This window comes from Prinia subflava, chromosome 1 (genome assembly GCF_021018805.1).
Source record: "Prinia subflava isolate CZ2003 ecotype Zambia chromosome 1, Cam_Psub_1.2, whole genome shotgun sequence".
In the NCBI taxonomy this organism is placed as follows: domain Eukaryota; kingdom Metazoa; phylum Chordata; class Aves; order Passeriformes; family Cisticolidae; genus Prinia; species Prinia subflava.
The window spans coordinates 102,223,797-102,240,576 of NC_086247.1; the positions used below are offsets into that span (position 1 = coordinate 102,223,797).

At 47.4% G+C, this 16,780-nt stretch overlaps 1 protein-coding gene across 1 annotated transcript; it reads left to right on the top strand.

Annotated features, from left to right (window-relative positions):
• The first annotated feature begins 346 nt into the window (after positions 1 to 346).
• LOC134546729 (inositol 1,4,5-trisphosphate receptor-interacting protein-like 1) lies at positions 347 to 2,651 on the top strand. The gene is given in 2 exon segments (XM_063389834.1): positions 347 to 1,404; positions 1,406 to 2,651. Coding segments are annotated over 2 exon segments (1,485 nt in total). The 3' UTR covers positions 1,833 to 2,651.
• The last annotated feature ends 14,129 nt before the right edge of the window (positions 2,652 to 16,780 follow it).

The following is a 16,780-nucleotide window of genomic DNA, read 5'->3' on the forward strand; positions in this document are numbered from 1 at the left end:
ATATGCTTTGTAAAATAAAGTTTTAATAACAGGAAAAATAATAAACGTTACAAAATGAAAAGAGATAAGCCGAGCACAGTGTACCAAGCACAGCTACACAGGCTAAGGCACTCCCAAAAAGCCTCGTGTACCCTTATGCAGGCCCTTTAGTACTCGATGGTCTAGGTAGGCTTTTTTGGCTCTTGGCCCAATGAGAGGGACACTAGACTTTGAGGTGCACTTCTAAAGTCCTATCACTGTGTCTGTGCTAGGACTGAGCCAATTACAGCGAGCAGGCTATAGAAAATTCTAGCTTCACTTCCTTATATGGAAACACCTGCTCGGGTACAGAAATGCACAACTACACATGGATTCCTGGGTCCTGTGGTTCTTGCTCTTTCAAAGCGTAGTCCAGTACCCGCAGCCCATGGGCGATGGTTTGGACGAGGCGACGCGTCTGTGCATGGAGCTGTGTGCAAAGCTCCAGGAAGAGGAGAGGATTCGGCTGGAGCGGGAGGTGGAGCAGCTGGCGCTGATGCAGAGTGGCTCATCCTTGCGAGACGGGCACTGGTCGGCCTTGCAGCCCTGGCAGGTCTGGGCATTTGCTGGGCTCTTGGTTCTTCTCTTGGCTGTATGGTTTATGCGGAGGAGAAGAAGCCATGAGGCAGAGATCAGTGGTGAAGAGGAGAAGCAGGAAAAGGAAGAGGGTGAGGATGAGACATGGGCGTATGATCTGAGATGGCTTCTAGAGGAGCACATACAGTGGCCTGTACAGGACCTGCAGACAGGCTGCAGCAGGACAATGGCCCTGATTGGCAACTTCACAAGGGTCCTCAGGTCTGTCCTGACGGGGAGTTTCTACCCGGTGCTGCAACAAGCCATTGGTTTTGGCAGTGCCTTTGAAGGTTGGAGTGCCAGTGGGGAGGAAGTTGCCTATGAGGTGCTCATCCCCCTGACTCCTCCCCTGGGCCACACCTTCCACCTGGAGCGTGACACTGAACGGCAGAGGCCGGGCAGGAATTTCCGTGTCCGCGTCCAGCTGGAGTGCCGCTGCCTGAGGGAGCAGCAGGGTGCAAACCTGCTGTGCTTCCTGCACCACGCTGACGTGGTTAGGATAGTCACTGGGCACCCCAACCTCCTAGACACGCTGTGCACAGGCTCCTACCTGGACGTGAAGAAAACTGTCCGCTGGTTCTGTGCACTGGTGAGGGCAAGCTGGCGGCGTTTGCCCCAGTCACGCAGTTGGCATTTGGAGCTGCTGCCCTCCAAACTCTCCTGCAACCTCCACCTGAGCAACAGCCAAGAACGCTTGCAGGTGAGGGTGCTGTTCGGGGTGCGGCGACACGGCTCCGACATCTTTGTCAGCAGCCGGTCTCGAGGGGCCCGCACCCCAAGCACAATGTGGCCTGAGACCTGCGCTGTGGCAGACAAAGTTCCTCAAGCACATGGCCAGGCAGGTCCCCCAGGACAGCTCGCACCTCAAATGCCTGCAGCTGCTCAGTGGTGTTCTTGCGCGCAAGGACTTTTCCACCCAGGCCATCAAGACCATCGTCATGCACCTGCTGCACACCGTACCAGTGTCACAGTGGCACCAGAGACATTTCCTGCTCCAGCTGTCAGATGTCCTGGAGCAGCTGCGCTTATCTGTGGAAGAGAAACGCCTGGAGCATTTTATTCTGGGCAACTGGAGGCTTCCGCAGGAGATCCGGTTGCCCCTCGATGTAGTAAGGGCTAGGCCACCCAACCTCTTCCACAGCCCGGTGCGAGATGCAGCCACCCACTCCCAGGCGAGGGAAGTCTACCTTGATCTGCACCAATGCCTGGCAAGAGTGCTGGCCTACGGCCACTGTTAGTGGGGCTCACAGAATCACAGAATCCCTAGGTTGGAAGAGCCCTGCTAGATTGTCCAGTCCAACCCATGCCCTAACAGCACCTCAACTAAAGCATGACAGTGAGTGCCCCAGCCAATCATTTTTTTAACGCATCCAGGGATGGTGACTCCACCACGTCACCCGGGCAGACAATCCCAGTCTTTTATTACTCTTTCTGGAAAAGACTTTTTCCGAACATCCAACCTAAATTTCCCCTGGTGCAGCTTAAGACTGTGTTCTCTTGTTCAGTCAGTTGCTGCCTGGAAAAAGGGACCAAGCCCCACCTGAGTACAACCACCTTTCAGGCAGCTGTAGAGAGTGATAAGGTCACCTGCGAGTCTCCCTTTCTCCAGGCTAAACAACAGCAGCTGCGTCAGCCATTCCTCATAGGACATGTGTTGCCAGCCCTTCAGCAGCCCCCTTGCCCTCCTTTGGATGCGTGTGCTCGTGGGCCTTGCAGCTGGTGGCAGAGAAGCAGCTTCTAGTGCCGTGCCAAAGAGAGGAATGACTGGGACACGTAGCCGCATAGCTATATAGATATATAACTAGAGTGTATATATAGAACTCCAAAGCTTTTTATTACCAGCTGTGTTTTTAATAGATGCATATTCTAGTGGTAGTTTAGCAATTATGAAATTATTTCATAAAAAGCTCTAGCACGTATAGAATGTCACTTCCTGTTATGACCCATATGAAGACTCTGTAGTTACTGTGTTTTTGTGAGGCAAGATTTTCATAACGTTGAAGTATTTATAAAATATATAGTATACACATATTGAATACAAAACAATAGGTTAAAGAAACGGAAATGAGAGTAAAAACCAAATTCTATCGAATTTCTATAGAATTACACAGAATAATAGCTATTCATACTGAAATCTTTACTGAATATGTAGAATGTTCTGTAATGACAAAAATCATCATCATAGATATGATAACAAAACACTATCAATTCTGTATGTATGTCATGTCACTATCTCGAGTGACAATATTAATGCTCTGCAGTTACTGTATTTATGACGGGAAAGTTGTCTATTACAGAAAGATATTTTTAAAAATAGATAGAATGCATATCACATGTCGAATATTTGCCTACAGAAATACGGCCACCTACAGTGTCACTATCTGTTTGGACATACATGAATGCTCCATAGTTAGTGTACGTAGGCCTGGCAAGCATGAAACTGCTTTGCTGTTTTTTCAATAAAATGCAATCTTACAGAATCTGGAGTGTGCAAGACTTTCTTGATCTCAGCCAGACCTATAGCAGTGGTCAGTGTCACCCGCTGGGAAGGTGGGCTCGTGAACAGGCTCCTTGAGCTCAGCCAAACTTACAGTGCTGATTTGGTTGTCAGCACAAATTGAGGCCAGCTGCCCGCAGCCCCTCTGATCCCAGAATCCCAGAATGGCTGGGCTTGGCAGGGTGCTTAGAAATCGTCCTGTTGCCACCCTGCTGCCCAGGGCAGGGACACCTTGCAGCAGGCCAGCTTGCTCCAAGGCCCATCCGAGCTGGCGTGGAACACTGCCAGGGATGGGGCAGCCACAGCTTCTGTGGGCAGCGTGGCGCAGGGCCTGAGCAAGCTCAGAGGCCAGAACTTCTTCCACCTCTCCAGCCTAAGCCCGCCCTGTGTCAGTGGGAAGCCACTGGCCCTGGCGCTGTCCCTGCAGGCCTTTGGACACAGCCCCTCGGCAGGTCTCTGGTGGGCCTCGTGCAGGGACTGAAAGGCCGCAGGAAGGAGTCCCCGGAGAAGGCCTTGGAGAGCGCTGGCGCCAGGAGTGCCGCCATGAGGGCGGCAAGCGGGGCCTGGCAGGGCCGTGGGGGCGGGAGGGCACAGGGCGGGCGCTGAGGCCCTGCCCGCTGGAGCTGGGAGCTGTGGAGTGCGGCGGGCAAAGAGCCGTGGGCTCCCGCAGCTCTGCGTCCCTCAGGGCCGAGGCAGCTGCCCTGGCACAGCCGGCCAGGGACACACGGCCAGCCCCGTGCCACCCGCAGGGGCCTTCCTGCTCTGGGGCCAGAGTCCCTTGTGCCTGTGAGATGAGTGGCCAGCAGGGCTTGGCTCCCCACGCTGCTGACAAGTGTGCCAGGGAAAATGCCAGCCCGGGAAGAAGCAACAGCAAACCGACCCCAGCATGGCCGTAGGAATACTGCTATCGTACACCGGCTGTCTCTCTTTCCATCTGGGGCTAGCAGAGGGGGGATCTAGAAATAAGAAGTGCCTTTCACTACCAGTAAAGCTTCACCAGTACTGGATGCATATTGCTCAGCTTTCAGCATTGCAAAATTACCAGGACACAGGGCCAATAGGGGTAGGTAGGCCAACCTGGGCCCAGCTGGGAACTGGAGACAAGGTTTGGGCACAAAATCTTACTTCAGGTCTGAAATGCTTGAAATAGATTTTTCAGAGAGGAAGTTGATATGTAGGAGTCAGACCAGCCTGAAAGAAAAGGCAACTGACTTCCACAAAGAAGGGGCAGTAGGCCAAAAACAGGATGAGAGAAAGAACTGGAAAGAACTTGCAGCTTTGCATACGAAGCAGTCTCTTAACAGAACTTCTAAGTAGTGTAAGAACAGGCCGGGGCATTCACTCCGTTTTTGCTCTCTGTTTCTCCTTGTCACTTTTTGGGTCATAGCTGCATGTCCTTTTGTTCTGCTGATTGTCTTTCCACCCCGTGTTTCTTCCTACTCTCACCTGCCACAATTGCAGCAGTGTTACAAGTCCTAGCAAGCAGACAGATTGATTCGTTCAGCTACAATGTAGAAACCTCTCACTTTTCAAAGTTTTTGCTCAGGAGCAAGGAAGCAATGCAAGGAAGTCATTGGCTCCTGATGGCACAAGTTGACTGCAAACTGCTAGAAGCATGCCATGGGAAGAAACTCTTCCATTTGGGAGAATGAAATAGCAGATGGTATTGCACTAAATTGCAACAGTAAGGCAAAAGGCATAAATAAGAAGCTGGAGGCTACCTGGATCACAGAACAAACTGGCTTGGCAACAGCCCTGAGAAGAAAGCCCGACTCAACTCGGCCACGAAGCACGTACGGGAAATCTCAAAGCAGGTCAGATGCACTAAGGAACAGCAGCAGAACGCACTCAGACGCTACTGCTACAATCATCATTTCATTTCAGATGAATCAGAACCGTGAGCCAAGGCTTGGGATGGCGTCATCCAGCACTGCTAACACACACCCTTTACAAACACCACAGCCTAAGGGCTGAGCTCAGGGACAGTGCTGCACAGGCCGCTCAAAGAAACTCCAGCAGGGACACCAGCTTCCACGGAGCAATGGAGAGGGATCAATCCGGAACGAAGAAGATGAGCTAAAGACAGCACGGATTGAATATTAATATCTCAATGTGGAATCAGATGGCCAGATTAGGTCCAGAATTTTCTTTGGGGATTGCTGGACAGACACTGGTGCTTTTTTCAGTTTTTGTTGACTGCACAAGAGTGGTTTGATGGTGTCCCTTCTTCTGGAATATCAAGAATAATACACCACAAAAGAGAGTGGATCTGTGGCAGCAAGCTCAGGTGTGGCCTGGATGACCAGCACGGAGCTGAGGGAGTGTGGGTGGTGGGGAAGCCTGCACAGCAATGCTGGCTGCGGACAGCACCCGCCTCTTCACAGGCTGCCCACAACACACCCCGCAGCCGAGGCCACGCTTGAGGCACATCTGGCACCTCCGGTGAGGCACAGGCTGAGGAAATGCCCAACACAGCCACTGAGAAGAGGGACGCTTGGAAAAGGCTGCTTGAGCCACAGGCAGCCCCAGCGCTGTCATGACGTGATAGCACAACCTAAGAAAGAGATGAAGCTATTAAAGAGGGTCCAAAGGTGACAGAAGATGGCGTGACAAGACACAAGACACGCAATCAAGATGGCGACGGCCGTGAGGGGAAGCCATATGAGCAGTGGCTGAGGTCATTTGGTCTGTCCAGCCTGGAGGAGACTGAGGGGAGACCTCATCAGAGTGCACAATTTCCTCGTCAAGGGAAGAGGAAGGTCAGCCACTGCTCTCTCTGCTCTGGTGACAAACCCGAGGGACTGGCCTGGAGTTGTATCAGGGGATGTTTGGGTTGGATAGTAGAAGAAAGAGATGAGCTGCTGTGCAGCGCTGATAGCCTCTTCTCTGCACACTCCTTGTCTTAGCCCATCTCAGAGCTCTAGGAAGCCAGGCAAGGGCTTCTTTCTGCTCTTGCCTGAGCTGAGACCAAAGAGCCTTGCTGTGCCTGGGGCTGTTAGCAGGAGAGCTGGCGAAAGTCACCCCAAGCCACGCAGCCTTGCCCTCCATGGCTCCAAGGACACAAGGGCAGAAAGCTGTAGCCTAAGCTGTATCGCACTAGCACCTTGTTGAACTTGTCCTCTGGCATCACGCAGGGTAGCCAGTGTAAATGTGAGCTGCTTTCTTAGGGAATTCAGGCTTTGCCCACGCTGGGGCCTTGCTGAAGGCAAAAGCCCAGGAAGGGCTCTCCCTTGTGCTGCCAGGGCCACGGAAGGCGCCAGAGCAAGAGGGCGTTTCTTGATTGCCGGGATCCCATCCTCACAGTCTGGCCTTGCAGGTTAGCAAAATGCACATGGATATCCTGGCACATTGCAGCTATGACTTTCACTCTAAACCTTCCCATTTTCTACAAGGAGAGTTCTGATTTTTCCTTTTTCTTGGAAGGGGATGGATTCCCTTGGTTGACGTACTTGACAGAAAGGTTCTCCTCCCATGGAAACGCCTCCTGGCAGAACTGTAGGGTGCTTAGAGTATCAGTGTAAGCAACCCCTTTTGTGAGCAACTACTTCTGATCCTGTGGTCCAGCAAGGGAGCTGAGGGCAAAGCAATCTATGGTTCATCTCATTAAAAAAGTTCACATAAAGTACCTCCAATATAACTACATGAAAATCAAACCAACACAGTTCTAAACATTTGGGTCCTGTTTGACTCACGATGTCTGTAGAACAGTATAGATTATATATATCCACTTGTGAGCTGCAACACCTGCCAATGAGACGCTTCTTTTTACATAAGCTGTAAGATTTCACTGTCAAGCTGCGAGTCTCGTGGATCCTGAGAAAGTGCAGATTTGATTCAAGCTTGAGTTTAAGATTTCTTAGAGTATCTCTAGCACCCAGTTTTAACACACTCTTTCAGAAATAAGCTGTTTTCATTCCAGACACATGCACACTCCCTAAACAGGCCCGGATCTAGATCTAGATGGGAGAAGGAAAAGGTCACATATAATTTTTAGGCCTTATGCTTTATCTAAAGGGCATGTTAGAAGACAAACCACCAAGAACTTCTATTAGGAAGCCCTGACACTGAATCTTTTAATGCATGTTTGCATTTTCTCACTTGTAATATGGAGATTGCATCTAATCTTTTCAAGCCCACAGAAGCAGCTCCGATTTGCATTGCCTAGCAGAGGGAACAGGGCGCTGGCCCATCCACAGAGTCCCATGCTGCTTGCACGCAGGAGACAGACTGGAAAGGTGGCATGCTTTTAAAAGAGTACTTCTGCTCCACGTACACAAGTCAGCAATGTATCTGGACATTCTATTGTGTTTATTTATTGTGGCTCATTCAAGAGGAGCTGGATTAGTACATCTACGAAAAAATCCTCTAGCGTTCAGAAAATTAGTGGATCAGTCTCCAAATATATGACTTGCACCGGCCTAAGAGAGAAACAAAGTGTATTGATGAGAAAATCCCAGGCTTAGCTTGAATGGGTAACAGGAAAACCACCACAGTGCAGAAATTAATTTAAAAGCATAACTGGATAAGCAGACTCTCCCCAGAAAGCAAGATTATTTTCACAGAAAGCAAGGTCATTCTCAAAGTGTATTTAAAAGCATGCCCCTTTGGATGGACAGCAGAGTTTAAAGTTGGAAAAAAGGTAGGAACCACAAGAGCAGAGTTTCAGAGTTGAATGAGAAAAAGCACACAAAAAAGGGGATGATGGTCTTTTATAGGACCTGGTTCTTCAGTACCTCACAGCACTGTTGCAAAGATGAATGTAAAACTATTAGAGTCACCATGAGTGAATTATTCAGGGTTAGCAGCATCCTTGCAAATAATGCTGGAGCTGCTGGATGAAGCAGAATAAACACACAGGACAGCAGGAAATCAAAGAAATTGTCTACTTGTTATGCACTGTGTAGTTCTGCAACTAAAAAATCCCCTGCTCCCCTGAAAATGCTAGTCAGGGCTGCTACCACTTCTTTTTAGCAATCAATAAAAAGAACCCACAAAAGGGCATCCCTTTACAGACAATGTGTGAAGTTTGTCCCTCTGCTGTGAACAGGGCTCTGCCTCTTCTTCTTCAGGCACTGGATTTATTTCCCAGTCACTGCTGGAGTGGCCTTGCAGGCAGATTTCCTGCCAGTGTGGTCACACTCAATGTGGGAACATTGGATGCAGACAGTGAGTGTTTAATAAAAGTTTACAAAGGTCGGGTGGTTTTTTTTCTTTCTTTTCTTTTTTTTTTTTAACTTGAGCTTGTTTCATTGCTAATGCAATAATTGATTGCAGTTAAGTCAAGCACAGTCAAAATTCAAATAAACCTATAAAAGCCCTTTCTGGGAAGTTACAAGGCATCAGAGCAACCAAAGAAATTTAAAGAATAATCCCCATGTTTCTCAAGACAAACAAACAGCTAGCCCAAAGGCTGCTAAAGAATTCAGGGCAAGGCAGAGCAGGGCAGAGACAGCCCAGAACTGTGGTGAAACAAGACCTTTGTCTGCCCCCAGCCAGCTCGCTGCTTTATCTCCCACCTGCTGTCACTACCTCGTGGCAGGGACCATCTAGTGGACAGCCTTCTTGTCAGCTGCCTGTTTCCCTGAGTGAGAAAGTATGCTGGAGGTTAGAGAGACAATTAAGGCTAGCACAGGAAAAGCGTCCATCGTCTCTCAGCATTCACCAAGGCAAGAGTGATACAGTGTCCCGAGCAGTGCACTACTCTGTGTGATGTGAAGCTGGTGTCACTGCAAACTACAGGCACAAAAGCAGATTTCATGCTTTATAGGGATTTCTACAGCTCTCTGGCTGGCTTCAGTGAAACTTTAAGGATTTTTCTCCTTATTTGGGGTTTGTGGTAGTTTCTTTCCTCTGTTTTAATTGCCTCCAGCAAAGTTATTTAATCCTCTACCTTCCTTCCCACACATAGAAATATGAAATTATGCTGAACACAGCAAATATGCATATTTTTCACAGGTTTTAAGATTAACAAGTTTCCCATAAGAGCAAGGAAACATCTGTAGAAATCTTGCAACACTTTTCCTTGGGGTTATTTGAATGTACTCAGATCTTTTAAGAACATGTCTTCAGAGAAAGCACATATCTCAGGTTTTCCTGTCACCACCTCTTGTTTCAGCAGTTTATATTTTTCATACAAGTAATTTCAGTGACCAGTGTTAAACTAATTTCAGACTGCAATTCCTATGGGCAAACATCCACATCACTAAAGTCACTGCTGTGACTAGTACTGACCCATCGGACAGAAACACTGCATATAAGATGAAGAGTAATGCATAACAGACAATGAAACAAGGTCTGTCCAGAAAATGGTTAAAAAACTCCAACAATGGTAGGACAGTGTAGAGAAGTCTGTATGTTTACCATCAGGATCCATATCTTCTTTGGGTAAATAAAAGGACAAGCTCTATTAGTCCAGCAGCCCCCAGGAAAGTCTTCAATTGGCAAAAACATAGCACAAGTGTGGAAAAATGTTGTATGAAATGGTATGTGTGCGGCAGGAGGTTGTTTTTCCTTCCATCAGTTAATTTGGTAGAAACATTCTTTACCTTAATATCAAGGTAACTCTACTCAACCTGGCAAGTTCCTACTAGCTGAGATGGAAACCTCTGGAGCCCCAGCCAAAGCATGCTTCCGTCTGTGGCACTGTGGTTATTTTCTCAACAGCTTATCTGCAGGATGAGCTGTTTTCTTAATTTCCACCTCCCTTTTGTTTTCTGCCAGTTCCTGTGGTGAGGTAGAAATCCTATGACTTGTGACAAGTTGCTGAGGCTGGATTTGCAGACAGTGATCCCATTAAACATGATGTGCTGCCGAAGTCCAGGCTCATGCTTCCAGTAAAGATTTAGTTTACATACACTTACCAAAGATTCAAATGTTAGGTAAAGGTAGAGCAGGGCAAAATAAAAACTGAAACCAGAAAATTTCTTTGTGTAGAACCAGAACTGAAGTCAGTAATTTTATGTTCCTTTGATCATTTTCTCTTCTCAAAGACTGTGTGGAAATCCTGCCCTTGCAGTCGCCTACTCAGTCCACACCACTGAAACTACCTGCTGCTGCCTCTCCTCAAGCAAGATTGCCTCATCTTCCACCCTTCCAGATGTTCTTTTGTGCTGTGACACTTGCCACTTTCATCAGGATTTTGTCATTGTGCATTTCCAGCAAAACATTTTGCATTTCCAGCAAAACAATACTCAGCGTAAAAAACTTAGTAGATATTCAGGATCTACCTTAATATTTATTTATCTCCAGTTAAAGAGTATCTAAAATGCTGCCTGTGGACCTTTCCCAGCTGATCCATCCTTTCAGCTTGCCAAGGTGAAGGGCAACATAGTACCTGTCACATTTTTGGGCAACTGGTATCTCACTATGAAAGCTGAAAAATTTTGTGCTGCAAGATCCACAGAAGACAATGCACACACATTTTATAGAACACATTGTCCTTGCCCATGACATTTTTCTATATCCAAACCCAAAGCACCAAATAACAGATGGTAATGATACAAACTTACACAAAATCAAGAAATCAGTTGATGTGGTAAAAGCACTGGTCCACAATAGGTCCCTGGATAATAAGATCCTGAAGAGAGAGTGAGCCTGGGTTACCCCCCTGGATTACATCATACTCAGTGCATGATTACACCTGACATTTCATCTAACCTGTTTAATTACTCTATTATAGTAGGCTGTCCCCATGGCTCAGGATCAATTTTTCTTATTAGGCATTTTCTTCCCTTACTGTTTAATCCAAACTCTGTCTTACTCTTGTCACTACAGTGAATAAACCCACTACTGCTATTGTAGCAGGAACGCAGATTTCTTTGTCCTACTGCAGTTATAGTTTAGACATTAAGATATCCTACCAACCCAATGTTCCCTTCTGCTTTCAAGGCAGTACAGTATTTTTGTGCCAGGGCAAGATGTAGAGCTGTATTACATTGCTTGACATAGAGATGCTGCCTTATAAATAAAGTCAGAAGGCCATATAAATAATTCATCATGAAGAGAACAGTGTGCCCTGAAATCTGCCATGCATTACAGTTACTGCTGTCTGGGGAAACAAACAGAAAAAGTTATCTGCAGAATAACTAGCCGGGAAACACCTGCCATGACTTCCCTATCTTAAGACAGAAATTTCCAAAGAATTACTAGGTCTGAATTAAAATCTGTTAAACTTTCTTAGAGTGAAAGTCTTAAATTGAACAAAACTTTCATTTTTCATTATCTGGAGGAGCCCACAAGTTAGATAAGGGCTAAGGATTAATTGTCCTTAAATGTGGCACTCCAGTTCTTCATCCTCTCTGGTACAAATGGATGTGGAACAGGCTCAAAATCCAGGAAATGAGGAAGTGGAAAACAGTGTTTCCAAGAGGTTGCACCAAACTGCTGCCTGAGGATCCTGGCATGCCTGAGGAGCATGAAAGGTTTCTCCTTATACTCAGCCCTTCACAGGTTCCTCACTTAAAATCATCTTATTTACAGCACATGGAACGAGTAATAGGAGAGAAGGGTGAGTGTTTAGTATGCAGAGTTTCTGTGTACAATCCGAGACACTTTATGGGAGAAAAACCTTCTTGGCATGCTCTCACTCTTAGGATCTCACCCTCATGTGAGTAATTTGCATGCCTGTGGCTGGACAGGCTGGCTCAAAATTCATTCTTGTGCAAGCCAAAAATGCAGAAGTATTCTAGATTAGGTCTATACTGAGAAGAATTAAAATTCAGGATGATTAATATTTTAATCTACCCAAGTTTTGATGTTTTCGTACAGAAAGGAGACAGAAGATATCAAATCACAGAGCTGAGAACGTCAGAAGAAATTATACTAAAGAATCTAATAGTTATTTTCTCCCTTATAGTAGGGAAATATTATCTAAATTTTGTATTTCAACTCTTGACAGAGTCAATAATTCAGATCTACTTCAACGGTGTATTCAAGTCATGACTTCTTGGTGATGTCCTTCTTCTTATATCAACAGTATTAGTTTACATTTTGTAAATGGTAAGCCATTGGTAAGCCAACCAGCTGTTGGTTTCTGATGCAACTTTCTCACTCACAACATGAGCTATTATTCAACAAGGCAGCCAAAATCCAATTGTTTCCATGATAAATCCTGCTCACATCTGAGACTACACATCACAGCTGGAACAGTGATTTTATAACCACTAAAAAGTAGAATCAGCCAATGTGGTGAGAAGCTCAGCAGTGTGGTCTCTGTTCTCACAGCAGTATCTGTACCCAGCCCCAGGCGCTGCTGTGCCAAGGGAGAAATGTTGGGCAGGAGTCCTGCAGACCCGCCAGAAAAGTCATCTCTGCCAAGGAGCCCATCTGGTTTAACAGAGTCCCTCCACTGCCTTAGCAGGATTATGGGATAATCATTTTCCTCAGGGGTCACAGTTCATTTTGTCATACAGACACATTACTGTCAGTTTAAGATGCTAGATTACTGCTGCCTGTATCACACAGCCTGTGAGACCTGACAAAGCACAGATCACAAATTATAACAATCTCCCCAAAAATGCATAACCTAAAAAGGGCTAGTTTATATCCAGCCAGACCACTCTCCTGGCAGTTCACTTTAAATGGTCCCAAGGTTTGCAGGACCCATGCTCCATTGGTAGGATTGACTACAGCTCTTCATTTGACCCTGAAAGCCGGAAGAAATAAATCCCATTTAGTTCACTGGAAAATCAGATGTGTGAAGAGCTGCAGTTTTATCAATGAGAGGTTTTCCCCAAGACAAGCTGTTAACCACAGAAGGATTAGAACTCATGGATGGAAGCAGAAAGAGGAGTGGGGGAAAGAAAGGAGAGACTTTCTCAGTAAGCCATGAGAGTAAGTTGTGCAACATTACCAGGTCTGTGAAAGTCTCTAAAATATGCCCTGGCTGACTTGTTCCTCAAATTTTGCCCTCAGTTAGTCAAGAGAATTCTGATTCACTGATTGCTCAGGGTATGGTGGTTACCAACAGGCTGCTTGAGAAAACTGACACCCTACAGCCTCTCAAGATGTGCATCTTCAAGAGACTGGGTTCTTTTTACCCCACAGGCAGAAAGAGGCAGAGACTATTCTCTTCATCCCTCATTCTGATGTAACAGCAATCCAGACTGAAGCAAAAGGGCCTCATATAATGTGACAAGTACCTGTGAAAGCACACCATAAATATTCTATTCTTATTCTTCAAAATAATTCTAGTAATATTCTTAATAGGTCTAAGTTACTGCCTTCTGTACAACAGCTAGTACTACAGTATTACTCCTATAGTTATCTTGTTTATTCCTTTCCTTTCATATGAAGTGTTTAATTTGATAGTGCTTCAGCCCTCTTCATTCCTTCTCTAGAGAGAGGCACAGTACAAGAATTACCAAAAACAATATCAGAAGTGGTGCTTTACTACATTAGTAAGGATGATTTAGCAGTGAATATTACATACTTTTCCCTCTCCTTTTAAGTCAGACCACAGGTTTCATCAGAAGATGCCAGTAATGCAAATTTCTACCAAAACCATTTTCTGTCTTTCTCTCTGAAGGTGGTCTTTCATTTGGGCTAACTCCATCTGCATGTCCTGCAAATCCACATCACAATCTGGCATCCAGACTAACAGTGAGTAACATCTAGACAGTCATGGTATTTTTTGGAGCAACTCTATGATACATTATCCTTACAGCTACTTGGGGCCAACCACAGCCACAGCCTGTGTCTGTGCTGCAGTGAAACCCCACAACATTGCTCCTGATGGGCACATCACCTGCCCTATCCTGGACCCTGCTGACACTCACAGGCACAGGCCCCTGGCCACATGCAAATCTTTTTCAGTGCTCTGTCATCCCATTCAGTGAGCACCTAAGCTTTGGTACATAAAATGATAACACCCATGTAGGGAGTAGGTGTTAAGGAAGATAGCTCTCCTTCACAAACATAAGAACAAGGAGAATCTGTGTCCCTGGCCAGGTATTTGCTTTCTCCTATCCTTTTTAAATGACGAGTTTCAGACTGCATCTATTACTAAATGCAAGGTAAAAATAAAAGGCTTCTGCTACATACTAGACTGATTATTGATCACTATCTGCTCATGATGGTGATTCATTGTATAGCAATGATTGTTTAGGAAAATAAAAGCAGGGATTACTCTCTGGCCCTGAGCATCAGACTAGGTTGCCTTCCTCTCCAGCAAAGTGCCCAGGCTCATATGAATATGGGATTTCTCAGGTACCACAGTCACATCCCAAAACCCAGGACCTTCAGCTAAGAGATATTTTCATAATTTATGGCTCAGCAGCTCCTCATATGGCTTCCCCTCAAGGCTTTTCACTATCCTTGTAGGCCTGCCCTGGAAGGTCTCCAACAACTTTATATCTTCCTTCTATTTTAACACCCAAAAATGCACACAATATCCAAGGTGAGGCCACTTGAGTGAAGGGACGAAAGGAACAATTCACTCCCTTGCCATGTCAGTGTTTCTAGGCCTGATACGGACATGGGTGGCACTCCAGACTGCCAGGGCATGGCTGACATTTCCTTGTCAGTCAGCACAGTGAACTCAGGCTTTCTAGACTGAGCCTAGGCTTCAAATTCCTTCCGTTTCTTTTCCATCCTGTATGTATTTGTGTCAAATCACTTTAAATAAGACATTGGGCAAGGGAGTGGGAAAGAAAAGGGTCAAGTCCTCCTCATCCTGATGTCCCTGTGGGCACTCCTTTCCTATTTCTAATACATGACCTTTCTTTCAAGAGCCACCCAGAAGACCCTGCCAGTTTTGTCCTACTCCTTCTGAGTGCTCGAAAGCCTGCTCTTAACCTTGAACAGTAAATCTGCTAGTGGATCAGCACCTCAAATATGAGGTGTGTCCCACAGTTGAGGAGCACCCATCAGTGACAGCCCCAGGTATAGACACCATACACATCCTGAAGCCCCAGTAGATTTGAGAAGCTCCATCCTTCCTTGCAGGGCTCTGTGTGCAGTTCCAGCTCCAGCAGCTGCCAGCACCAAGCCCCAGGAACCATCGCTGCCATTGCTGGGCAGCCTCCAGCAGAGCCACCCTTGACTGAGCACCGTTCCTAGCTCTTGGCCGCACAGAGTGTGTTCCAGCTTGCCAGAACTCTGGGAGCCAGATCTCTGGGAGCTGGATCTCTTCTTCTGTTGCACTCCTCTGTTAAGAGCTCGTCTCAAGGGGCTACAGAGACTTTGGCCCATGCTCCAAGTTTGTGTTGCTTTCCTCGACATGCTTCCTCAGATCTGTCTCAGCTGACTGCCTGTGCTCATTGTCTCCCTGCTCTTTTTCCCTGGGCATGGATCCAGTCCTAGCCATCAGAGACACATTCTGTCCCTTTTGAGTCCCATTCTCCTCTGCTTGGAGGGCTACAGCACTTGAGAGGGCCTTGAGATTGCCCTGCTGCTGCAGCAGACACATCACAGAATTGCCTTTCATGTGCTGCTGCAGCCTCACGTTAAAACTCGAGGTGCTGCTGACTGAAAAGCTCTGCCAGAACCCTGTACTTTGAACAGCTACTGATCCGCTTCAATTTTCCAGCCTCAGTCTTTTTCCCGGTCTATTTACAGATACTTATTCTTGTACCAAGTAGCTGTTACACGGAGTAGTTCTTTCCCGAAATGATTCTTTCTTCTTTAATGCAAATATACAAGGGATAAGGAAAGCAGGCCCTTGCAGTGGCCCAAAGGTTGAGCAGCTCTCCTTAGCACATCCTCTGCTCCCCCCTACAGGCAGCTTACAGACAAGGCAGTGCCAGCCTTCTCAGAGGTGGGAAAGGACAAGAGAGAGCAGACACCAAGAAGGGGTTTAAGCTGCACCAAGGGATGTTTGTGTTGGACATTAGAAAGAACTTTTTCCCCAGAAAGGGGATTCCATGTTTGAATGGGCTGCCCAGGACTGGGGACAGGTTAGGGAGGGAGGGAATCAGGGAGGTGGGATGGTGCCGTGGAGGGGGGGAGTAGTCCAAGGCCTTGGGCCAAGTTGATATTGGGCAAGACTTGAGAGCCCCCATAGCAGAGGAAAGTTGGGCAGGTCCCCAGGGTCCTGGGCCTCTTGCGCAGCCCTTTTCCCCCAAGATGTGGAGGCAGCGGGAGGGGCTCAGCCTCGAGCCCCTCTATGGGGCCCAGGCTGAGCAGAGGGACACCAGGCAGAGCCTTCTCCTGGGGCAGCCCAGCCAAGGGTGAGTGTGTCCTGCAGAGGCCAAAGCTGGCCCTGGAGGCCTCAGCCCCCCGAGGCCCCTCTGCCCCTCGCATCAGGCTCCCTGTGTTGTGCCCTACAGGAGAAGCACCAGAGCCCCCTGGCTATGCAGGGATGGGCTGCCAGGGACCCAGCTGCTGCAAGGACCTGTCCTCGCTGCTGAGGGTCAAGGGTGCCCTGATGTGGCTGTGCCTGTGCCACCACCCTCTGCAGAGGCCTGGAGAGAAGAGACCAAGGAAATGGGACGTTTGGAAGAGGAGTAGACTCTACTTCTCCCCGATGGGGCCTCTCCAGCCTGGCTCTCCGTTTGCAGCTTAGTGCAGGGGATGCTTGACCATTGTTCAGCCCAGGCACTGTGACATCCCCCACCACAGGTGCTAGTGAAGGCCCCCGCCCTTAGGCTTAGGTACAGAGTTCCCAGCAGTCTCTTCCCCCAGAAGGTGTAGATTTTCAGAGTTCAAGTTCCCGAAACCTGACGTAGTCTTAGGCATGAGGTTCTCTCCCCC